We start from the raw sequence: 23,994 nt of genomic DNA, 5'->3' as shown, positions 1-23,994 counted from the left end.
CCTCTTACCCCGATCTCTTCACTAATATTACATGGCATCTCGTAACGTTGTCCGTGAGCTCCATGCCATGGTGCCATCAGTATAAACAAAAGGGGTAATAAATTCGGCCCCCCAGAGATAGCCGTTGGTCTGTGTTTCTATAAGCTTAAGTAGTGGAGTTATAGACCCACGTGGAAAGGGTCTCTTAAGCCTTAAGGTGATCCGTACGCTACAAGGCTAACCAGGTTGGTGATACCGCGATCAGGGGGCGGAGATACAAGTGAGAGATACTATAAGAACGAGCAATGATTGGTCTGTTCTCTCGGAGACAAGGATCTTCACGTGGGGGCGTCTGAATGTATGCAACTACATCCCCGATGTGATAAGTCTGTCACAGGACAAATATACCATGTTCTCGTCGCATATTATTGCGACGCAGCATGCATCGTAGCCCTAGATGTAGCTCTCCCCCGATCTAGTGGGGTATCCCCGAAACATAATTCAAAATCGTAATTATTTTATTCACAGTATATATCTAACTGTATTGACAATGCCTGCTTGTCCGAGCTCCCCGTACCCTACCTTTGTTTTGCAGCACAGACCTTATACCCTGCTTATGGTCTGAGATGCCAGGAAACTCAAACAATACGCAAGTGGCTTATGCCTCGGTCTTAATGAGAGGGAGAATACTTTTGGAAATGATAGCCAGGTCTAATATGCGAGATTCAGCTCTGATAAGCGAAAAATTGACATTTTATGTGACTTATCGTATATTGCCATGCGACAAGATGTATCGGATTTCGGATTACGTGGGCGTTGATGCTTGTTTGGTTTACTTTTGGTAGTTTCTTCCGTACGAAGCAATTTCCAATTATGTGAATCCGAATATGCCGATCATCTATGTATAGGAGAGAGACCTCGGCATTAAGCATTTCGGCATCGGCTCTGCTATACATTTACAATAATTATCTCCTATCTTTCGTGATGATGTCGCGAAAAGTGTTCCGCTCCACGCCATGGTTTTTGTTTGGCTCATAAGAAACGAGCCGAGTACGAACTTACGAACTTACGAACCCATGCAGCCAACAAATGTAACTAATAGTGCAACCCTACAACCCTAATATGCTCAGGTCGGTTGAGCGGGTACCCGAATATGTCGATCTCGGTCCGATAGTTGGTCGGGAAATCGTTAATTCATTGTCCCTTTGCCGGCGGCACTCCCGCAAGCTAGAGTCCCTTATATATTCCAAGCCTAGTACGGATTACGGTGGACTAAGATCATATGTGGGGGGTTTTATTAAGTTCCCGTTCTCACCGGCGTTAGTGTCGCCAATCCCGCTTGCGATCTATAGATAGGTACCTAGGTACCTTGTATTATCTTGCCGATCTTGCAGTTGCACGGTGTTAGTGCTGGTTTTTGGCCTCCTCTCCTCGCACTTAGAGGGTATTACGCTTCAATTAAGGAATCGGGCAAGATACCTAGATAAAAATAGCGTATTGGATTCAAAGGACTAATAAAAGATTATTCTAACTTCTGCAATATTTTTAAAATATATAAGGGAAACCCTCCTGATCGAGGTATCTCGAATCAATTCTTACCTACCTAACTACTGCCTGTTTTTTCTTAATTAAAGTGCGGTATCTATTGGGTGCGGGGAGTTGAGTTTACGATGACAGCGCAAGTATTATTTTAATGATCTAATACACACTTCTTCGTAGAAAGACACCAAATGAATGTTGATCTTAGGCTTAAAGCCTTGCTTAAGTAAGTGACATAGACCTTTCATAAACTTATCTTGTTCCAACCCATAAAATAGTAAGAAATCCCCCAAACTTACCTCTTTTTAAATTTAACTAATCGACAGAAGGGTTAAAAATGGCGAAAGTTATGTAAGATACAACACAGAGAGTATCATCCGCTAAAATATTATGAAGGGGTGTATTTATGCCGGCATCTTTCTGCTTGGCCATTTGCCTGTGCCGCTTACATCTTATAATTGACCTATCAGCGAACCTTGTACGTAGACACCGCCGCACCGACAGCACCAGCCTTCTTTTGGAAGCATGACTTTTTATTCATTTATGGACCTTTAGATGAAGATCGAGCAACATGTGATCTTTGTTGTTGTTGTTTTTTGTCTTGCTTTAAGTTTAAATCTATTCAATTCGCTTGAGGCCATCGCGTCCACCCACCGGACCGATGGGTTCTATTATAACTACGACACCGCATTCCACTACCTCCACCGGACAGGAGAATCTGCGTACCTGTGCTGTTTTGATTGGTCTGACTTCTATCGTTGTTCTCCTAAGAATCTGGGTGAGAATCAGTCAGCTTCAATGTCTTAAAGGCCACGACTGGTTATGTATCGTGTCCCTGATTCTTTATTGCGCCCAATGTGGTCTCATAATCGACTGTAGGCGCTTGTTCCTAAATCACTGGTTCCTTTACCAGGACTTAGACTGAATATCAATTTAGTTATCGTCAGACATGGCGCGTTTGAAACCGGTCCCCCTTTAGAGCCTCCCGAGGTGGCCGAACTTCTGAGAGTAAGTTGCGCTCAACCAACACCAATTAGAAAACGATAAGGGACTAAATGGCAAAAAGATGACTTGGATCTGCGAGTTCTTGTTTAGCGGAATCATTACTACTGTGAAATTGAGCATCTTGTGGTTTTACTACTCAATATTCTCAGTAAACAAGACCTGCAAGCGAGCAACCTTAACCACAGCCGTTTTATGTATCATCTGGTTCATTGTCTCTATATCGATCATAACATTTCAATGCGACCCTATCGATGCGTTCTGGACTCAGCTTAACTCGGAACTGTATTGCCTCAATTCAACCGACTTCCTTCTAGGGTATGAAACAACGAATCTACTCCTAGATGTGGTAATCCTCTGCATTCCTTTTGGCATGTTGAAAAAGCTCCAGTTATCTATGACCAGGAGGATCTCTCTTTTGGTTATTTTTGTATTGGGAGGACTGTAAGTTGCTTGAAGTTCCTAGGTCGGCTTAAACTAACAAGCATAGCGTTTGTGTTGCAAGCATCGTTCGCTTGACAGCAATATATCCACTTCCAGACCCAACCAAGAATTGTAAGTTGCTCTTTTAGTTATTACCTACATCTCTCAGACATACTAATAACTTTACAGTTGACTTTAGTGTCCTTATACTATGGGGAGAAATACAGTCAGGTGTAGCTATCCTCTGTGCCTGCCTCCCTACACTTGGGCCCCTCTTTAGCGACGATTCTAAGGCTATAAGGGCAATTCGAAATTGGTACGGGTTATCAGTTGCGAATTCGACTAGAACCCGGGGCGTTAGCGGGAATCAGGCAAGGGGTCCCCATCCGAACATGCCAGTACATGATTGGCCCGAAGTCGAAGATCCACAGGCGTCTAGGAGCTGGATTCGTGTTGACGAGAGCATCTCTGATACATATCCTCTAAAGCCAGTTAAACATTATAGTGACAGCTCGACAGATCGGGACCCGGAACGGCAGTAGCTTAGTGGATCTGAGTCACTTAGATAAGTTTATTACTACTATGTCTAACGACAGGGTCAGAAGGAAAGCTGGTTCTTATAAATCTCCCTGAAGAAATGCGGCGTATAAAACTATCCTACCTTAATTTGCATGTTAGAAAGCCTATGATGTATGAATATGGCGTTCAAGCGGAAATGAAGTTGTGTGCTCATTCTATACCCAAGCAACTGCCTACTTATCTTTTAGTAGATATATCTTCACAACATATTTAAACCAAGTTATTATATCGAAATAAATTCTTGACCAAGGATGGAAACCATGCTAAGTCGAAGCGCGAACGTCAACAACACACAGTCATAGAAAAGCGATTTCATTGGTATTCGGCGAGGCCTAGATTCTCTAGCCATATATGTATTGCAAACATCAATGCCCTGACAATTTAGATAATTACATGACTTTATGAGATTCAAGGCTCAGATCAACTGAACATACCTATGGGGAGACCCCCTCGTGTATTAATATAACATACACACGAAAAAATCGACAAGTGCGTATACACGCATAGATAAGAATAAGTATGTAAACGACTAATAGTAGGACCTTAACACCCCAAAATGAGGCCATTTACAATATTGTTGCCCCTTAATTTCGGGGATAGTAAGGGGGTAGAGTTTGTGGTATAATATCATGTGACATGATGTGATCTTTATGGCCAGTGCACATAGCAACCTCAAAAGTATCTAATTTTTAAGTCTACCACTAGAGTTACTAGTAATTCTTAACAATAAAATTAACGACTCCAAAACCCTTCCTATTACGCCGGTTTAAACCCACCATAGTATGTTTTGGCTGGAGGACCTCTCTTGCTGTGGCCTGAAGAGAGAGCGCTGTCTGCTGCTGCGTCGATCTCTCAGGTGCCCTTTCATCGTTGAAAGGGGACTTGAGAACCAATCTGAGAGAGGATATAGTGCCCTGGAATCTTTAGACTGCGCAAGTTTCTTAAATTGAGTAGTGGTAGCCTACTATAAAAGACCTATGACAGCTACGCCCTCTAAAAGATACACCTCTAGAGGAACCATATTCGTGAGCTTTAATAGCATGATAATATAATGACTACCGATTCATTCGGAACTAGGTGTGTATTACAAAATACTAAGAGTGTGGAAGAAGGATAGGAATATCTAGAATACTAGGCTCTGAAACTAAGGGAGAAGTATCGTTCTAATATCCGGATGAATTCTATCTTCATATATTTATCTGTCTTTTTAAGGCGTATATATGCTTCTTTTTCTTAGGAGTTGTGTGCTCACGAAACTCATAATTTCATAAATTCACTAGAGTACGATATGTGAAAAGGGGGTGAAACAAACTCCTGAATTGAGAACTCTAAATATACATAGGTTAGGTACTCTAGGAGGCACTTATATGGACGTGCACTTGATTGCTAATGTAGTGTCATCGGTACTTGATATGAATAATTCGATAACCTTTACTTGAAGCTTAAGCCTATCGTCTCTAATAATATTTCATATTAAAGTCAACCGTATAACAATGTCTTGAATACCCAAGTGAAAGTTGCTGGCATTGCGATAGGGGATAGGGGATAGGGGCTAGGGGCTATCTGAATATTGAACGGGTTAGCTACTTGAGAGAGGCATTATTTACTTGATAAAATGTATCAAGATTCTGAGTTAGTATACTTGAAATCAGATGAATATCTCTCTTAATTAGAGGATAGTTGTTTAAAAGCTTTAATGCATAGGGGGCAAATCCTCCTATGCAGGTAGGCAGCAATCCCCTGTTACTCCCCTCAGCCCCCTCAATTTTCGATCGGCAAAGAGTCATAACAATCGTCAAGAGAACATCTCTCGCGAATCATGTTGGAATAATTAATATTTTAAAAGGGGTATTACGGAGCGTCAGACTACCTTACAGAGGTACCTACATATCTAAGTTAATATCTTATAAGATCATTGACTTTGTTTTCCAGCAGCAGAGAACCATCATATTCCCCTACTTGGCAGTTGACACTGGCCAATGAAATTGCCACATGCTCTCTACTGCCTATATATAGGGGCGACTACCGTTGCAGGTACCTGGCCAAAGTTTTCTGACTTACCATTCTACTTCCAACAACTTAGCGAACTTCTTCAAAATATAATGGCGAACTCGCTGATCCCCACTTTCATCCTTGATACAGACCACCCATGGCTATCTGAAAACCATGGTTGGCTTGAGTCGTATCCTGATGTCGCCAGTGCTCTATGTGACAAGTCTTCCCCGCTATGGACTGACCCATCCCCTGGGCACGAGATCCCAACTGATCTCTTCAGCCGCATCAACATCGATAATAATAAAGTTGGTATCGACCGGTTGGGATGGGATAATGCTGTTTCGCGTCTTAAAGAGTTGCGCAACTGCACCGCCGCTCTTGAGGACGTTAGATACTTAGATGTATACATTTACGTACATACCGGCAAATTCTCTGACCCGCTCGTTGACCCAGAAATGCCATCCGAACTCCCGGGCTTGTTTGCGGAAGTATTGACATCCATGCCGCATTTAGAGAGACTGAATTGGGGACTCGACACAGACCACACGATAGCTTTCAGAGACGAGTTTTTACAACGGAATTTAACGCTTCCTAGCATTCGACACCTAGTTCCTAGCGCACAGAGCCATTACCTTCTACCCATGTGTCCCGGCCTAGAGACTCTGGAGGCCGGTAATTTCCATCTCGATAGCTGGAATGAGGGGTATCGCGAGGATCGTGAAGACCGCGATTCGAAGTTTGATATAGTGCGCGCCGCCTCTTCCGTGAATAGTCTTAAAGAGTTCTTGATGCTAGGTGACTGGACACCTAAGAGACTTGAAGGTAATTAAACTTCCCCCAATCATTTATATGCGTATTTGGCTGATATAAATACAGAAGTTTTGGAGGCTATGCCTAACCTAGTAAAGTTGACGATACAGGGTCCATTGGAATCTGGTAGACATTGGAGAGAGGACATAAATTCCAAAGAAGAAACTAAGGAGGAAGGGCGACTTTTCAAGGTCAGTTTTAACGTTCTATTGTTAATATAAGCGCATTACATTTTAACCAAGTCATAGGAATACTTGTCCATAATCTCTAGATTTCCCAAGCTCGAGCAGTTACATCTACCCGACTCATCAGATTTACGTCTAGGCTTTAACGGTGGACATTGGTGTGGCCACGCCTATAGAGGACCAGGTGGAAGGCGTTACGGGCGTTCCGTAGTAAAGCAACGCGTCGATACCACTGAACTGGCTGCTGACATGGTGATGAAAGTCCTCCCACACCTCAAAATTCTAAGCATTGGTGAAACTCAAGCAAACTTCACCCAGAATGATAACGGAGACTTGGAAATAGTGTGGCCCTGGACTGGACGGAAGGAAGAGTATGCATATGAGTTCTTCCCCGAGTAAATCATGATGGTTAAAATAGAATAAAATCCATTTTACATGTAAGTATTCTCGACTTAACTTATGTCTCATTTTCTAAGCCCCCTAAATTATTAAGTAGTACATAAATATTATTTAATGTCATCGCTCTTGTCTTATTTCGTCGGTATTTAGTAACTCCATCGAATTGAGAAGTTGTTACAATATAATGCGAAGGTGCTCGTTAGCAGTTACGGTATCGTTTTGCGAGAGAATCTATAGTAAACAAACAAGAAACTAACAAACTTATACTGTCTACATAAACCCAACGCCACCACCCTTCACAAGTATAAGAATGTTATTCGATTGTAAAATTTCAAACTTCGTCGTATCGTTGTAGACTGGAGAATTAGCCACCCCTTAAATAATTACCCAGCCAGCTAACAATACTAATCTACCGATATTCCCCTTTCGCATTCTCTGTGGCCCGTAGAACTGGACCCTTTATGGATTTATCGAAATTGCCCGGGAAGTGTAATTGCAGTGATGGCTCTGACTCGGTGACAAGATCTAAGACATCGAAGACAATAACATTACTATTAGATTTAACGTAATCTAGGTATATATATCTAATAATTCTATATGGAGCCGGTACGGGAGGTAGTGAGCCATTTGCGACTGCATTTTCAATTGTCTAACTGAAAATTAAATCAACCAATCCACGGGCCCGCGCGTTCTTCAAAAATACCAGGATTCAATCCCTCAGAACGTATAACTGCTTGCTATTCCCGAGCAGTCTATCCATATTATATTTGAGCCCCAGTCGCCAGAGGTGGACCGTTGCGACAGTCTCGTTTTCGGGTGTCCCTGACACAGGGACGTCAACGACGGGGTTTAACCGGGGAAGATCAACGTATTGCTCGGCTGGGATAGTAATGTTAGCATAAATACCTCCTGTCATTGCTATGTTGAGGAATAGGAAACCGCATTTTGACACAGCGTTCAAGCTCACCTCCTGCTTTATCTATGGCCTCAAATTTTTGACGATCTAGCGTCACAAGTTTGTGACGCTTCGGATCGAGGACAGCAACACTGTTCTTGACCATTGTTTAATAACAAGAATTCCAAGGTTGATCAGTAAATATAAAAAATAAAAAGAATTGAGGATATCGAGAGGGCACCGATGCGAGAGTCGATGTAATACTGAACAATTGACGGTTGAAAAGTCGACATCATCTAAGTACTTGTAAAATTGGATTCATTTTGTAGGCTGAATAAGTGCTCACTTCGTGTTACCCACCTATTCCATACGAGTCATATGAGCATTCAAAGGCCCGAGATCATAGTGGCGTCCAACTAACGCCACGATAGCATCGATGGACATATGCCTCCAATTTGTACTACCCAAAACTTCTTCGCTCACCATATCCCAGTCCAATCATCCTTTCGCACGTGTGAATAGAAAATTTCAACCTGCAGAACACTGTTTCTACCGAACTAATGGTGTTCTTGAGTGCAAAAGGAACAATAACTAATCGTAGTGATAATATATTGCCATTAATAGGGGAACTAAAAGAAGCAGAAATTGTGCTCTGCTATTATCCAGGCTCATATTTTTATCGGAATCTATCTTGCTGTCATCATTCACGTGCTGTACGTCTGTTATCAGTATGCAGTTGTTATCTCTACCATAGCTGAGCCTCGTTAACTTCTAGTGAAGAAGCACAGGCGTAGCAAGGCGGAGATCATTGTATTGCATTCCTCTTGTGCTGTGCTATTCCCCTAATCCAATCAAACCTCCCCCAAAGCGCCTCAAACATTGGTGTGTTATACAACCATTTTCTAGTGTCCGATCTGCCTACCGCTTTTTCAAAGGAGTTGCTTGGGCTTAGCGAACTTAGCGGACGTTACTCCGTCTTAAATCCTACCAGCCTATGTATGTAATATGCGGCTTACCATGAAGAAAATGAATCAGTTATGACTCTATCTACTTCCTTTGAGCCCCATCAGAAACAATCGTATACATCATGCTCCTATGAGGGCTTCATAGGCTGATATTGAGTCTACTTATTAATCCAGTATTTTATATACCGACCTTAGGTACTTTTTATAGCGGGATTCCGCAGCGCTTCCATGAAGGCGAGACGAAAATAAAAATATGAATATTGGTAGCCATGATTATCACCATAGAAGACGCCTAGAGTAGTATATAGAGATTAAAATGGCCCGGGAATCTCACATAGTACAACCAACCCAGGGGTGGCATCAAGGGCTTCATAATTAGAGGTATCGGGGATATGCCAACCAAAATTCTCAATACACCGATGCAATGCACTGCTCCAATATAAGGCTGTAAATATCAGAAATTTTATTAGCTATGTAGATTCTTGTCGTTTCTTTTCATGCAATTTCTCTGCCCCTCTCTGCACCATCTGGTGGCTGATGTCTATCGCGATTGAGCCAGTGGGCCATACCCCCTCAGCCACAAACGAACCCAGCAGGCCACTACGAAGGTATCAAGATATTTCCGATGAAGTTCTGGATGGACCATGGGCAAAGAAGACGGTTTTGACATTTGGTAAGAGATTTAATTGGAAACGTCTAAACAGTCTCCGTATTGATGCTTCTGTTGTATCATAGATGGAGGAGGCGTGCGTGGTTACTCTAGCCTCTTAGTCCTGAAGACACTGATGTCAAAGATTAAAGAGATTGAAACAGAGGGCTCCAACAGCATTATCTGCTCTAGTAGGGATTACCCATGGATGGGAGCCCGCACCTCTAGTACAACGACCTCCAATGAAAGCACTCTTGACGACTTTTTGCCTTGCCATTATTTTGACTACATAGCAGGCACATCCACAGGAGGGTAAGTGGGGGTTACTACAGGACACCCCTTGGTATGCTAATATAATACCTCTAGTTTATCAGCTATTATGCTCGGTAGGCTCCGCATGACCGTAGACGAAGCTCTCCAGCAGTACAAGATGTTTGGGGACAGCGTATTTGGAAAAGCAAGATGGTGGCACGCGAGGTCTGGTCTTTGGTTTCCCAGAGCCAAGTATCCATCGAAGAAAGCTAGAAATGCATTCAAGCGGATTATTCACAACAAGATAACGGAGCACGACAAAACTCTACCATACTATCAAGCAGAGATGGAATTATTCAAGTATCGTAAAGACCGGACCAGGACGTATGTAACAAATCTCTATTCAATCCTCTCACAAGCTAGACCTAAATCCGTCTACAAATCATACTAACTAATAAAATGTGTAGTATAGTATTTTCTTTCTCGGTCGATAAGAAAGAAGGCATAGATATGGGATACCTATGGAGGAGTTACAGTCATGAGTCTAGGATAAATACGTCTAATGACACATACCGGCCCATGAATCCTTCATTTGCTCACACGATACCAATATGGCAGGTTGCGCGCGCGACATCTGCTGCCCCGTCGTACTTCGAACCTATCAAGATAGGTGATAAAGAACATTTTGACGGTGGTGTCTTCGCCAATAACCCATCTCTCCGAGTTCTTGAAGAGGTCCGGGCTCTTCATGGCTATTCCCCCAGAATATTTATTAGTATAGGCTGTGGCTTAAAGACGAAAGAAAATGAGAACCAAGAAGGAGGAACTTCTCGCCGCCAAAGTTTCAATGATGGAATTGTGGACTCCGGCAGACGGAAAAGAGAAGCTTTGAAGAAATGGTTCGAACTCTTCCATGGCGTCCGGCGTTTCATGACTGATACAGAAGGCCCAAACGGTGTACAAGGATGGAACAACGAATGTGTTACTCTACAGATTAAGCATCGATGGAGGCTCAACGTTGAGGGAGCACTTGCGAAAGTTGCTTTGGATGACTGGGATCCGCCCAATTCAGGCAAATCAACACTTGATAGAATTAAGAGAGAAACAGACGATTATCTATCTCAACCTAGCATTGAGGAGAAAATTCTCAATATGGCAAGGGAACTCGTTACCATCCGACACGAACGAGCAGAAACTGAACGCTGGGAACGATTTGCGTTAGACGTGACGTATCATTGTCCAGAATCTAGCTGTCGGGGACAATATTCCCGAGGATACACAACCCGACATGATTTCCGGGAGCATGTCATGTTCTGTGGCAGACATGATGATATGCCGAATAGTAAACTGGAAGAATATTTGAATAAATGTCGGAAACTACCTACTCACCATAGGAAATAGGGGTTAAAATATAGAAAATGATATTACTAAATAATAACGAGTGACTTTACATAGACTTAGCAAAGTTTCTACCTAACGCAAGAATCATACGCCTTCATACACCTATAAACAAATCAATTCTAACAGTACTTTAGTATTTGAAAAGTATCTAGTTGCATGGTCATCGCAGAGGGGGTCAGAACCGACCCTGTTAGGTTCCAATAGTATAATGTCAAATGTAACATTCGATACTGCTACAACAGATACTACTACTACACACAACTTATATAGGTACGTTTTCGATTTTATGATAAAACGAAAATTGTGACCAACCAAGACAGACCCCGGAGTAAATGTGTCAGAGATACCCCTTGATGGTTGTCATACGTAGAGTGAATGATAGAAGCAGCAGCAAAGCTGCTGTATAGTAGCCGCGTAGTAGTATGAATCTATTAACGCTTAACCTTCTACTCTCTTTCGAGGGGCGCGCAGCGCCCCTTATATATCTATTCTATGGGGATCTATGCCTGATTCATACTAGTGTCACTTATACCCTGACAAAATGCATACTTATTTCAGTCCTTATCTTACTAGAACTATGTCACATATAAGGCGTAATTGCTAGTTGGCAATTACGACGTTGTTTTTGAGATAAATTAGATATACCTAGGTACTCATTACAGGGCATCGTCAAGATTATCGACGAATAGGATAGATATCCTTCAAATCGGAGGTTGTTACGTCTCTAAGATCTGGTTTGCACCAGTAAGATCCTATCATTCATAATAGTTCACGTTGAAGACATAAAGTAGTGGCAATCGATCTCTATATTTCTAGATATCATCCAAAGCAGCATCGTGACATCTCATATACATCGTGACTAGGTATCTAACACTTCCAAGCCCGATTCCTTTCAGCCTTGACTTAGTTCTCCAAGTAGACGGTCTCGTGGCCGATGTGGATGGTGGACCTGGATAGGTCGACGAAGCTGCCTTGGTCCTTGGCGGCCTTGCTCTCCCACTCGGGGTCGGCGAGGAGGTTCTGGATCAAGTAGATGTCGGGCAGGTAGTACTCGATGGTGATGTCGGCGTCGCTGACCTCCCACTCAGGGCGGACCTTGTCCAGCTCAGCTCGGAATGCGGTGCTCAGCTGAGCGTCGCGGAAGTGCTATTATCTTCTGGTTAGTAAACTGAAGGTTGTGTTTGGGTGGTCGATATATATTAGGAGGACTTACAATGGCGTACTTGACGATACCGTGCTTCTTGATCAAGGGAAGGCCGTTGGCGACTTGGACCTCCTTGAACCATTTGACGAAGTCGGCGTCTGAGACGCCAGCCTTCTTGTAGTGCTCGACAGTGTACTTGATAAGTCCAGACATCTTGAAGATTGTATTTGTTGTAAGTTGTTATGAGTGATGAGTGTTGAGTATTGAGTGTTGATTGATAGAAGTGAATGAGGATGCTGTTTTGTAAAATATCACTACTCAGAGGCGGCAGATATCTCTATCTTTATACTTAACGACGACGTGATTGTATTCTATATAATTTCTACTACTTTCCTTGGATACATCATGTTAGTTACATCGTAGTTGCTCCTGTCATCATATTCATGCGCAATATCTGACAGTTCTCTCAAGCTTTCAGCCGATGACCGAACTCGGTCGAGATGTTTGATTCATGCGATTCCCATTATGTGTGTGCTTACGTACATAGAAGTTGTAAGGGGAAAGTAGATCTCGAAGCTTGTCATACAAGACGACGTTGATAGGCTTAACCACTCGTTCCACATTACCTAATAGAAGTCCTATAAGACGAATATATCTATACGTATCTGAGTGCTTAGCTATCAACACTAGATTGATGAGAATAGATAGTACCTACCAATAAATAAAATGACATAGTCCAAATAAAGGAGATCAGGTACCCAAGTACTATTTAATCTATCGAGTTGGAAAGATTCATATGGGAAGGCATAGTAGCCTAAGTCTTCATTCCTTAGGTAATCTACAACGCAACTGGCGTAAGTATACTCTTTTGCAAGTTGGAAGAATTTGGACGTACCATACCGGTCTACTAACCTGAGAACATGGCACCAATAGGCACGTCAATATGTCGAAGCAGCCTAATAGTACAATGTGATGTTACTTTACACAGGGAGTTGGTCAAAGTCGGGCATAATTAGTTTCTGACGTAAGACAACCTTCGAGAGCTCATTTTGAGGTAAAACATTGTTAAGAAGATATACCACTCAACTTCAACTTCATGCGTTCGTAGTTGGGACGAGTAGGTATTACTATATTATACTATATATAGATAGTTTCAAGAGAAAACTATCTTAAAACGAATATATTTATGAATTTCATGTACCTAAATGGATATATTGAGTTAGGTACCTACAGTGATGATCGTTGGTAGATAATGTTGTTTATGATTGATGTTTGTAGATTTCAGGTGCTCGTTGCGATTGGAGGTTTTCTACCCCGCGGGGGCTAAAGCACCCCTGAACTTGGTAAGTTGCACAGCCCTAAGGGACTTTCAGGTACCCCACTATAAGTGACCTGCAGAGCTGCGTTAACGATACCGAGCTGCAGCAGCCTGTAAGCATATCATCTTACTGCCAGGCACAGTTGCATCCAACTACCGATGAGTTCCAAAAAACATTAACTAGAACTACTATCCTTCAGCTTATACGAAAATGGTGAGAATCTACTATGCACCTAGTCATTTAAGTAATACTTATTACCGACACTTATGCATGCAATGCAACGGCAGTCAAATCTCAATAGGGGCTAATGACAGTATCAAGTTCTAGATTGTGGGAGTTTAAGATCGTGAACACTGATGCCCTATTAAATTTCCTTAGCTTGTAAACACATCACTACCACGCCTCAATCCTAATTCTACTATGATATTACGCAACAAGAAGGATTCCATACTTACCCCTAACTTCAGTTTTTAGTTCCATCTAGAATTCGAACCTCGTCATTGTAGGATCAGTATTTATGCAGAAGCTCAGCTACGCTCATAGGACTCTCAAGTTAATGCTACCTACCTACCTTAGGTACCTACCTCGGTAGACATGGGAAACACTTTCACGGAAAGAATAGATAATAGGGAGATGTAGATGAATTATCAACGCTACGGTATTGTAGGATTGTTAGTCTAATTTACTGTCCCTGGAATAGCAACTATTATTAGATGTGAGTTGCGATGTGTTTGAAGACCCCTAGACTTCATTCGAAGCTGACCGCATCGAAAAAAAGATCCTTTGGATATATAGCATCGCATAAAGGTTATGATGTAGCCCATCTAGTCCTCATCGTACCTACACTCAATTATCAAATTCTATCGTAAGCTTACTTATCCTCCAAATCGGTAGTGTCTAGTAAACGACACATACAGCACCTAAACTATACCTTTTTCACAAGACCGAAGTCTCGGCGGCTACGAAAATGGCATCGGGTTTATTCTTCGATCCTATTGCGCTGCTCCGTATCACCCCCGCCATTTCGTCTACCTGCTCGCTATGGTTCGGCTGGGACCAGTACGAGTTTCTACAACTATTCCTCGACCCAAGCAAACGGGACTTGGTCAATCAACTTTTGCCGTCTTACTTCAGCACCTTCTTCGACCGGGGCGCGCCTCGGGTAGTTGGCCTAGTCTTCATCACCATCGTGTCGTCTGCGGCTAACTTATGGTACGCATCGGACAACCTACTACACGAACGCGGCTCGTTCATTTGGTACTCTGGTGCCATCGCGTTCGCGATTGGCCACCAAGTATACTTCCCTTTCGTTCTTCCTCACATCCGAGCCATCACCGGCGACGCCAAGGAGAAGAATGTGAGTGAGCTTAGGAGCTGGCTCTATGTTCATAATTGGAGGACATTGACGGTGGATTTGGCTGGTTGGGTTTGCTGTGTTGTTGCCGCCGTCAAGACTTTCTCCGCATAGACACTATACCGTTCAGGTAGATGTGACAATGTACACAATTAGTTACCATCTCGGAGAATAAATAGATCATTCTCACACCGCTGTTACACGAATAAAATGGAGGGTTGCAATCGAGTAGATATTTGCCATTATAAACTTAACTGTCTTACTTCGAAGCTTAACCTTGACTCTGCGGGGAACCGAGAACCTGGATGCCGCTCGCCGATCAAAAGGACGATACGGAGAGTTAGTCTCACACCTGGCCAAAGAGGTATTCAATGTAGTCGTCCGGGCTGAGTAAGCTGTTCAACGACAACTAGGATATCACTTTAAGACACCGCATGAGTTATCACCGTGCTGCTCATCAAGTACGAAACTACCAACCATCGGTCCTGACTTATATGTGTAACGCCTATTCAGGAAGTCACAATTCCCTTTTCATGCTACCTGCTCCTTGATCCTCGGATTAAGCTCGTCAGCTTACCCGAAAGTCATTATGCGTAAATCTCAGTCCCGATCGATTGCGGGGGATTCGGCCGAAAAGTGTCGGTCGATACGGCTCAACCATCCCTCCGTGAACTAGCTTGACCGACCTTCAGTTGGTATTTTGAGTTTTATTTACCTAATCGTACTGCCACGTCGAAGTCTGTTGGTTGAGATTTAAACAGATTTTTTTTTTCAATAGAACGAAGCATCTACGAATTACACCATATGACGATATGTCAATTTCGTAGATGTATCCGATAAAATGGTAAATATCGATATCGTAATAGCATCATTCCCAAAATAATTCACCATCCATATCACTATATCAGAATAAAGCTTGGGAAAGAAGCGAAATGATATCATCACACATTCGGCCGAGGTTTGCTCCTCGTTCCCTTACATTCTGCTCTCGACGACCCCGACAGGTAATATTGTAAGCGTAACTATTCCCGAGTCAGCCTTATTTCGGCCGTTACATATGTTTTTTTTTTCACTCTAGCGTATCTAGACGACATCAACGATGGCGCCTCGTACTAAAGAAGAGCTCCTCTCTTACGGAATAATGGACCCAGCCATGGTAGACGTGAGTTTCTATCCGAGATAAGCATCTCATATTCTAAGAGGACTTGCCGACATGACAACAGGCACTAGCCCGTAGTCCGGTCCGGGACCCACTGCCTTCCGATCCGTATTACGGAGATGAGTCCCATTCGGCGCAACGCGCACACCGGGCCACTACTCTGCGTGAAAAACACCACCTCCGCTATGTTCCAGGGCCAATACCGGAGCAGGTTAGCGAGGAGGACCGCAAGATACCCGTGCGTGATGGCAGCGAGATCACGGTGCGCATCTATCGCCCTGTTGTGAAGCCCACGCAAGGAAGCCCCTTAGTCGTGATGTATCACGAGGGCGGGTGGAGCATGGGTGATTTGAGCGACGAAGAGACCAATTGCCGGCTTTTCAGTCGCGATCTAGGGGCTATCTGCGTCAATGTCGACTATCGGTAAGTGAGTTAAGTGAGACGTTTTGGTAACAATGCGGATGCTTCGTGTACAGGTAGAAGCCACGAAGTGTTTCAAACATGAATATAGTATTGGAAGTTAATAGAACATGTATAATAATAGTCTAGGTCCGGAACACCTTTTCCCTACTTGGATTGATGATAGCTGGGATGCGTTGAAATGGGTAAGTATTCCTTTATATTTTTCTACCTACCCGTCATCTATTTACGCAACCCTCCATGTGCTTACCACTACCCTGTACAGGCAGCGCAAAATGCAGCATCTCTCGGCGCAGACCCTTCTCTTGGCTTCATCATCGGCGGTGGTTCAGCCGGAGGTAACATCACGGCTGTTCTCGCGCACATAGCACGGGACGAGAAACTCAACCCACCCTTAACAGGTCAATACCTCTGCGTACCGGCGATAATGTGTCTGACTCCTCCAGCATTGATCTCGCCACAATATCGATCAGAGTACCTTTCACATCCAGATGTCACGTCTAACATAGACCCGGTGCTCAAGATCAAAGCTGGCGCCGAATTCGCCGAGCAAGTGGCTCAGACCCTCAAAGCATCATGGTCCGATCCGCGCATGGTACCCTTCCTGTATGGGGGACTTGAAGGCGGACACCGCGCGCTGCCACCTGCATACTTTCAGGTCTGCGGGCTAGATCCCCTGAGAGATGAAGCTTTGATTTATGAGAAGATTTTAAGAGAGGAGGTAAGCGTAAAAACACGGCTAGACTTGTATAAGGGATTCGGCCATTACTTTTGGACCAATTGGCCGCAACTGGAAAGAAGCCGTGAGTTTGTGGAAGATACCGTCCAGGGTGTGAAATGGCTACTTGAGCAGAAATAATGAACCCGCTTCGGATATCGCTCAGGGGTTAAAGCGCCTCGAGCCGGCCTATTACATAGAATGGACACATGAATTTGAATATTGTTAAATTGTTACAGTCTCATTCAGAAGCACCGAATTTCAACATTACCCTGATCTCCGCTTTCCGGCGATCATTCGCGCCCTTGTCATCATTCACCTCCCTAAAACTTGGAGAAGGTAACCTTAGATCTACCCAATACGGCAATTAGCTATTGTACATCAAGAGCTAGCGCGATGATTTGCTGCTCCTCCGCACTTTATAGAGCATCGTGCATATAGAGCTGGGGATTTTTGGAGACAGCTGTGAGGGGCCTGCACAATCAAGGTATGTGATGTAATATCTCGTACATAAAGGCGTGAGTGACGCCAGCAAAACCTTCAAGGGGATGAGGAATCTATGAATGAATTTTTGGGCTTCAAAAGGAATTTATATACGAATAGATACCTGTTAAACTATCTCTAAAACATCTACATATCAATTGAAATATCTATCTAGTTCCAATCCATCTCTTAATATACTTGACTTGACTTAAGAAAGGATGGCGTCCGAAAGTAAATATCCCGACCTAACAAACTTCAAAGCTCTAAGGTGAACAAGCTCCTCCTTCAACCAATATCTACATGTCAATAATATACTAAACTCCCCCAGCTTCGACTGCTACGGCACACTCATCGACTGGGAAACCGGCTTCATAAGCACCGTCCGGATCCTAACCTCGCAGCTCGCGCCCACACACCCCTTAAACACCGACCCACCAACAGAAGCCATACGGCGCCTCAACGCCATCACCAACGTCTACGAGCACAAGCACCCCACATTTCCATACAACGAGATCCTCGCCCAATCCATCACCGCCTTCGCGCGCGACGAGCTGCAGCTCCCCGGGCTGCCCGACAGCATCGCCGAGCCCTTCGGCAACTCGCCCGGGTCGTGGGCGCCGTTCGCCGACACCATCCCCGGGCTGCTGAAGCTGCAGAAGCGCTACAAGCTCGCCATCCTGTCCAACGTCGACAACAACAACATCGCCGCGACCGTCGACCAGCGGTTGGCGCCCGCGCGCTTCGACGCCGTCTACACGGCGCAGGACATCGGGTCGTACAAGCCGTCGCACAAGAACTTCGAGTATCTGTTTAGCCACCTGCGCGCGGATCTCGGCGTCGACAGGGACGCGGGCGAGCTGCTGCATGTCGCGCGCAGCTTGACGGCGGATCATGTGCCGGCGAAGGAGCTGGGGCTACCGAGCGTGTGGATATCGAGGGGTGGGGAGCGCGAGGACGCGCAGGGGGTGGGGGGCAGTTATACGGAATTGAAGGATAAGGTGGCGTTTGGATGGCGGTTTGATACTTTGGGGGATTTTGCGGACGAGGTTGAGAGGCAGTTTGCTGCGAAGGAGAAGTCGTGATGGATAGGGGATTGCATAGATAGGGGTAATGGGGTAGGTTGTAGATGAAGAGAAATACAGAAATAAAGACCCTCCGTGTAAGAACTACGGTGATAGTGACGCCAAAGTGTATAACTTATTTCTTATGACCAAATAAGACATTATCTCCCTTAATACCATAATATTAAGTGCTCAATCACTCCTCCCACCCATCTTCGTATCCCTATCTTCATCCTCACCACCAGTCTTCCCCTCTCTATCTCTCCCCCGACTCCTCCCTCGTCCCCGCGTATACCCATACCCATGCCCGCTCCTCCTAGTTCTAGACTCCTCACTAACATCATTCGCCCTCCATCCCCGACGAATCTTCACCGGGCGCAGGAACCAATCGACATGCACAGCACCATGCATCTCGTCCTCGCTATCCACCTCCTCCCGCATCCCTGCTCCCATCGCTGTCCCCGTAGCCTCGTCTCCGCTCCCCCCTTCCGACGGCGTGTACCCATGCACCAGCTTCATGTGCCGCAACATATTATACCGGCGTAGGAACCCTTCCCCTTCCGCAGCCCGCGGACAGTCCGAGAACAAACACGTGAAGTACCCCGGCGCCGCGGACGCAGACCGGGACTGAGACCGCGATCGCGATCGCGAGCGGCCGCGTGCGCGCCGCCGAGACGGGCCAGCTGCTTCGTCTTCGGATATTGTTCTCGGATCCATGCTCATAGAACGGGCACGCTGTTGTTCGTCTCCTTCTTCCTCGTCTTCTTCTAGCAAGGGAGGCTGCGGCATTCCCGGAACATACGTAGTTACCCTGCCCAGGGGAGCTTTCCGACCGGATGATGAGACGGCGGGGCCCTCAGCGAGGGTATGCAGCGTCATGCTTTGTCCGAAGAGGTCGGCGCAGCGTCTTGCTGCGCGGTCAACTGCGTCTGATGGGAACCCGGCTAGTGCCGCGGCGCCGAGAACATCTCTCCAGTCTCGGAGGCCGAGACGGGTTCTCGAATGTCCGGATCTTTGACTATTACGGGTTTTGCCTCCGGAAGCAGATGAGGCCTGGGAAGGAGACCGGGTATCTTTATTTGTCTTTCTCTTCCGTCGTGCTAGTCTCCCGCGGCCCGTCTCGGCGGTGGTCTCTTCCCCATCGCCGGAGTTGCCGCTGTCTCCCGCTGGGTCTTCTGCATCAGAATTGACCTTTGGGTCGGAGTCGTCAGAAAATATAGGGATGGGTTTTTTCTGTAATCTTGCGATGCGGATGGTATACTCTCGGTCGGTCTCGCCCTCGAGGCGAGGATATACTTTCTTCGGTCTACCCTTCTTCCTCATACGTTTTCCTTCTTCTTTATTCTGAGATGGCTCTTCCGCCGGTGATACTGTCATCTCCCTCACTTTTGACCGTCTGCGAGATCGATTCTGAGATAAAGATCCAGGTGGCCTGCCTTGGCGCTTTTTCCCATCAGTTGGGATTTGCGAGCCCTGTCTAGATGGTGGCTTTCGGCTACTAGGATGCGAGATATCTGATGCTTCTGAGTCCGCTGAGTCAGACTGGTAACTTATAGCCGATTCTTGTGTATTATGGAGAATAGTGAGTGTCGCGTCTAGCTTGGTGAGGATATGCCGGACGGATGGGCGCAAGAGACTATAAGATAGATCGTCATCTGTCGAGACTATCGGTCTCAATCTCGGTTTCTTATCCGGCTTGCTGGGAAGATCTATTTCAGGTTTGCGCTCGTCAACGTCCATCTTTTCATCCCCACTTATGGGCTCGAGTTTGGCAGACTTGGACCTGGACCTGGACTTTTTACGTCTAGACGATGTAGAAGCCTCCGTCTCTCCGCCTGAATCCTCATCGTTAATATCTTCCTCTAATTCTGAATCTATTTCTTCATCAGACACATCCGGCTTGACCCAGGTCCTAGCGTTGAATTTGTCTTTGGCAGTCTTTAAGATCTCGGCACCGATGATCTCCTCTAGGGCCGTGCTCGGCATATCACGAACTGCCTTTCTCAATGTGAATCTCTCATCTTGACCATTCAATAAACTCCTGACGCTGTCCTGCAATGGTGGGACTTTATCCGCACGCATAGGCCAAGCCGTCCATGTTCGTTGCGGCAACCAGTCGTCGGATTGAACTAGCTGCCCTGTCGCCTCATTGATATCCTTGGTTTTTTTTTAAGTTAGCACGCGTTCAGTCGCTCGTTTGATAGATAGTTAAGTGAACACACTTTATTAGGTACTGGTCCATCTTGCGCTTTCTTATGCCCTTGCTTAAGTGCAAATGCATTGTATAAATGAACTGATAAGTCCCTATCGCGAATCTCCTTCAGCGCTGTTAACGTATCTATTTCCTCGTGGTTGAATCGCTGCCATGTGGACTTAGGACCGTGCCACCTATTAGCCCGCACATCCTCATCTGAAAAATCATCAGAGTCGTCGCCTTGTAAATATTCATCCGACTCGTCCGCAGCTGATGCCATGTTGCTTGTGTTTGTCTTCTTATACTAGATTTAATTAAGCTGTAATGAGAAACAGGTATCGACGTGTTAATCGACCGTGAGACTAGGTCATAGTTAAATATGTTGATTATGTTAATTACGTTGATTTTGGATAGTTTTAATCACAATAACATTTACCAATTGAAAACATAAAATTTTCCAATCAACTAGAACCACAAAATCCAACATACATAGGACCATGATACTATTCCCGGTAAAATATTTATTTCAATAGTCACATTTAATATAGGTGCAATCATAGTCATTCCGCAAAAAATATTTGCGGTGGTATTATCAAAACAGCTACCCGATGTACCACTATATAAACATCTACGCCTTTTCCTTTGCCTTCTGCTTTTCCAGTTTTCTCCTTTTCTCCCTAAGCTTTTGGTCTTCTGCGCTCTTCTTATTGTTAGTGTACTGCATTTGCTCAAACAGCTTTCTCTTCTTCTTGCTAAGCATTCCCTTCGCCCTCTCGAGCTCTTCCGCCTCTTCCTTGGCTTGCTTCGCAAGTCGCTTTCTCGCTTCCACCTTAGCCTTAGACTGAGCGTTTGCAGGGGTTTGTTTGATCGGCTTGCCCGTTAATTCAGCTTCGAGCTCCCGCTGGTACTGCAATTCGGCAGCTTGCTCATCGTCTTCTGACTCATTCGCTGCCTTCTCCTCGTCCGAGAATCCACCAAAAGATTCCTTATCACCATCTTCATCCTCCTCATCATCTGATTGAGCAATATCCATGCTATCAGCCGCGCTTTGTATTTTCTTAACCGCAAGGCTACCATCATTTTCTTCAGCATCTACTTCCTCATCTTCATCTTCATCTATCTCTTCCTCGCTATCCTCCAATGCCTCGCCTTCGGTCTGTTGCTCTTCTAGCGGTATTGTCGGATCATAAGCTCCTTGAGTATTCTGTACAAATGGACTCAAATGAGGTGGTAATTGAGCTCCGGGGGCGTAGAGGTCTGGTCGTTTCAATTCCCCATCGTTGATACTATCCCAAACCCATTGTGGTTGGACGTAAATTCGGCCAGGCATCCTTTGGTTTGATGCAAGCTTCTGTGCCGTCTGGTTGTCCTCGCCATCGCCATCCTCTTCCGTAACAGCTTGTATGACTGGACGGTCGACTATTTGATGTGTGATAGATGGGTCCCGTTCGTTGGTTGTGTATGCGCCCTCGCCCAGGACGGCATCCCAGCCAACACGCTTGCAACCAAACGCACGAAGTATGAGTTCCAGAGACTGTCTTGGTGTTTCTCGAGATAAGTAGAACGTACAGTTCGCAAAAAGCGACTCGGGTTCGCTTCCTGAGTGGCTTGGCTGGGGTAGAATATCACCTCCCGGTGCGGCTGGCTCGAACTTGTCAATCGCATTTGCCATAGCCTCATCTTTATCAGCGTCAATCTCAACTCGATCTCCATCGACGTCTACTTGTCGCATTTCTTTAATAAGCTTGTTTACTTCGGCCTGGGTCTTAGGGTCCGGTCCGGTCTCTGCGTCACCGTTCGTCAGCTGCGCCGGAGCTTCGTTTGATACGGCTGTTGCAAGATTTCCTTCGAGCTGGAAAGCGCCAAGTTCACCAGCTGCATCATCTTTGGTCTGGTCAAACTTGGGCGGGTATTTCAAGCCAACTGAAGTGTATAACCGGAAGTTGACAAAACCTAAGAGGGTCATGTAAAATTCGATAAAAGTGCCCATGATCCTGAAATCGACATCTCCTACAACTCTCTGGTTGAACTTGTACGGCACAAGCCATAGGACATCCTCGCCTTGGATATTCGCCTGATAGTAAATACCCTTGATCGATAAGAAAGACTTGCGCAAGCTCTGCGATACGATCAAGTAATGTTCAAATTCTAGGCAAAGTCGTTCACAACGCGCGATCATCTTAGCCGGAACTGTGGATGTAGATGGGAGGTTCGCAAAAAGGAATAACATAGAGAGACAGTCGTCAAGGTCGCGTACCGCATCAACGAAAGTCGGGTATCGTTCTCGGATGACATGGTCGAGAGTATATCGCGGTTTGCCTGTCTTCTCAGGCCTTGAAGCATTGCGCTCGAGTCGGCCTGCATCGTTGACATCGCCACGGCCAAGCGCCCTTGAGATCTTCTTCTCAAGCACTTTCTGCTCTCTAAACTTCTGTAGTAAAGGTTCGTGCAAAAGGTATTGGATGTCCTTAGCATAGTAGAAGGTGGTGGAAGCCGTCGAACTTTTGGAAGCCTTCTTCCTATTTCTCGGTTCTCGGGGGAATATTCTGAAATCTAAGTTAGTAGATATTCGACCATGTGAGTCCTCATTGCTCAATTGGTATAGGAGTTGCCTTACCCTTTCCAAATGCATAGCTTTCGAAAATCCGGAAGACTGATCTGGAGCTTCTTCACAGCTTGTGTTCTCGTGATATAGTTTTTAGCATTTCCTGCCTCACCCTTCTTCTTTATCCTTCCCATCTTGGCGATTTGGATTTGATTAGTGGTCTTGTTTTGTGTCCTTTTTTCAAAGTAATTGAGTAGTCGAACACCCAGATATGTATCGACTTATAGGCGAATTGGATTAGAAAAAAGTTCGGCGGGGCGCAACTTTTTTTCTTTTGCTAGCTCTGAAGATTAGAATTGCCGTTCCTGACCGCTTTCTGGGGTCCGAGGCTAATCCTAAGTTGGTCTAGTATATGTTATCGATAATGATAGCTGCCACCAATGCAATTCCTCAAAAGCAAACAGATCCCTGTCCTTGCCCTGAAATACGTCCAGCTGGAAAGAGCCAAGAAAGACACGGGATAG

The 23,994-nt window shown here is 45.0% G+C and overlaps 7 protein-coding genes across 7 annotated transcripts; 4 read left to right on the top strand and 3 right to left on the bottom strand.

Moving 5' to 3' along the window:
- Positions 1-5,624: 5,624 nt before the first annotated feature.
- On the top strand, positions 5,625-6,347 carry GL218_06216 (uncharacterized protein; the record flags this gene model as incomplete). The annotated part of the gene is made up of 1 exon (XM_033582919.1): positions 5,625-6,347. The coding sequence occupies one exon, from the start codon at positions 5,625-5,627 to the stop codon at positions 6,345-6,347; it is 723 nt and encodes a 240-aa protein (XP_033434099.1).
- A 5,629-nt stretch (positions 6,348-11,976) lies between these two features.
- On the bottom strand, positions 11,977-12,430 carry GL218_06215 (uncharacterized protein; the record flags this gene model as incomplete). Its single annotated transcript, XM_033582918.1, has 2 exons — positions 11,977-12,219; positions 12,287-12,430. The coding sequence occupies 2 exons, from the start codon at positions 12,428-12,430 to the stop codon at positions 11,977-11,979; spliced, it is 387 nt and encodes a 128-aa protein (XP_033434100.1).
- A 2,073-nt stretch (positions 12,431-14,503) lies between these two features.
- On the top strand, positions 14,504-15,004 carry GL218_06214 (uncharacterized protein; the record flags this gene model as incomplete). Its single annotated transcript, XM_033582917.1, has 1 exon — positions 14,504-15,004. One exon carries the CDS (start codon positions 14,504-14,506, stop codon positions 15,002-15,004), a length of 501 nt encoding a protein of 166 aa, XP_033434101.1.
- A 985-nt stretch (positions 15,005-15,989) lies between these two features.
- Positions 15,990-17,328, top strand: GL218_06213 (AB hydrolase superfamily protein B1A11.02; the record flags this gene model as incomplete). The annotated part of the gene is made up of 4 exons (XM_033582916.1): positions 15,990-16,052; positions 16,114-16,472; positions 16,594-16,654; positions 16,735-17,328. The coding sequence occupies 4 exons, from the start codon at positions 15,990-15,992 to the stop codon at positions 17,326-17,328; spliced, it is 1,077 nt and encodes a 358-aa protein (XP_033434102.1).
- A 560-nt stretch (positions 17,329-17,888) lies between these two features.
- GL218_06212 (putative had-superfamily hydrolase protein) lies at positions 17,889-18,752 on the top strand (the record flags this gene model as incomplete). The annotated part of the gene is made up of 2 exons (XM_033582915.1): positions 17,889-17,938; positions 17,999-18,752. 2 exons carry the CDS (start codon positions 17,889-17,891, stop codon positions 18,750-18,752), a joined length of 804 nt encoding a protein of 267 aa, XP_033434103.1.
- Positions 18,753-18,923: 171 nt separating this feature from the next.
- Positions 18,924-20,813, bottom strand: GL218_06211 (uncharacterized protein; the record flags this gene model as incomplete). Its single annotated transcript, XM_033582914.1, has 1 exon — positions 18,924-20,813. The coding sequence occupies one exon, from the start codon at positions 20,811-20,813 to the stop codon at positions 18,924-18,926; it is 1,890 nt and encodes a 629-aa protein (XP_033434104.1).
- A 740-nt stretch (positions 20,814-21,553) lies between these two features.
- GL218_06210 (Pescadillo like protein) lies at positions 21,554-23,664 on the bottom strand (the record flags this gene model as incomplete). Its single annotated transcript, XM_033582913.1, has 2 exons — positions 21,554-23,471; positions 23,543-23,664. 2 exons carry the CDS (start codon positions 23,662-23,664, stop codon positions 21,554-21,556), a joined length of 2,040 nt encoding a protein of 679 aa, XP_033434105.1.
- Positions 23,665-23,994: the final 330 nt, after the last annotated feature.

Source organism: Daldinia childiae, assembly GCF_008694065.1.
Source record: "Daldinia childiae strain JS-1345 chromosome Unknown Scaffold6, whole genome shotgun sequence".
Lineage (NCBI taxonomy): Eukaryota > Fungi > Ascomycota > Sordariomycetes > Xylariales > Hypoxylaceae > Daldinia > Daldinia childiae.
Note: the sequence above shows the minus strand (reverse complement) of the source record. Positions and strands in the feature narration are given on the sequence as shown.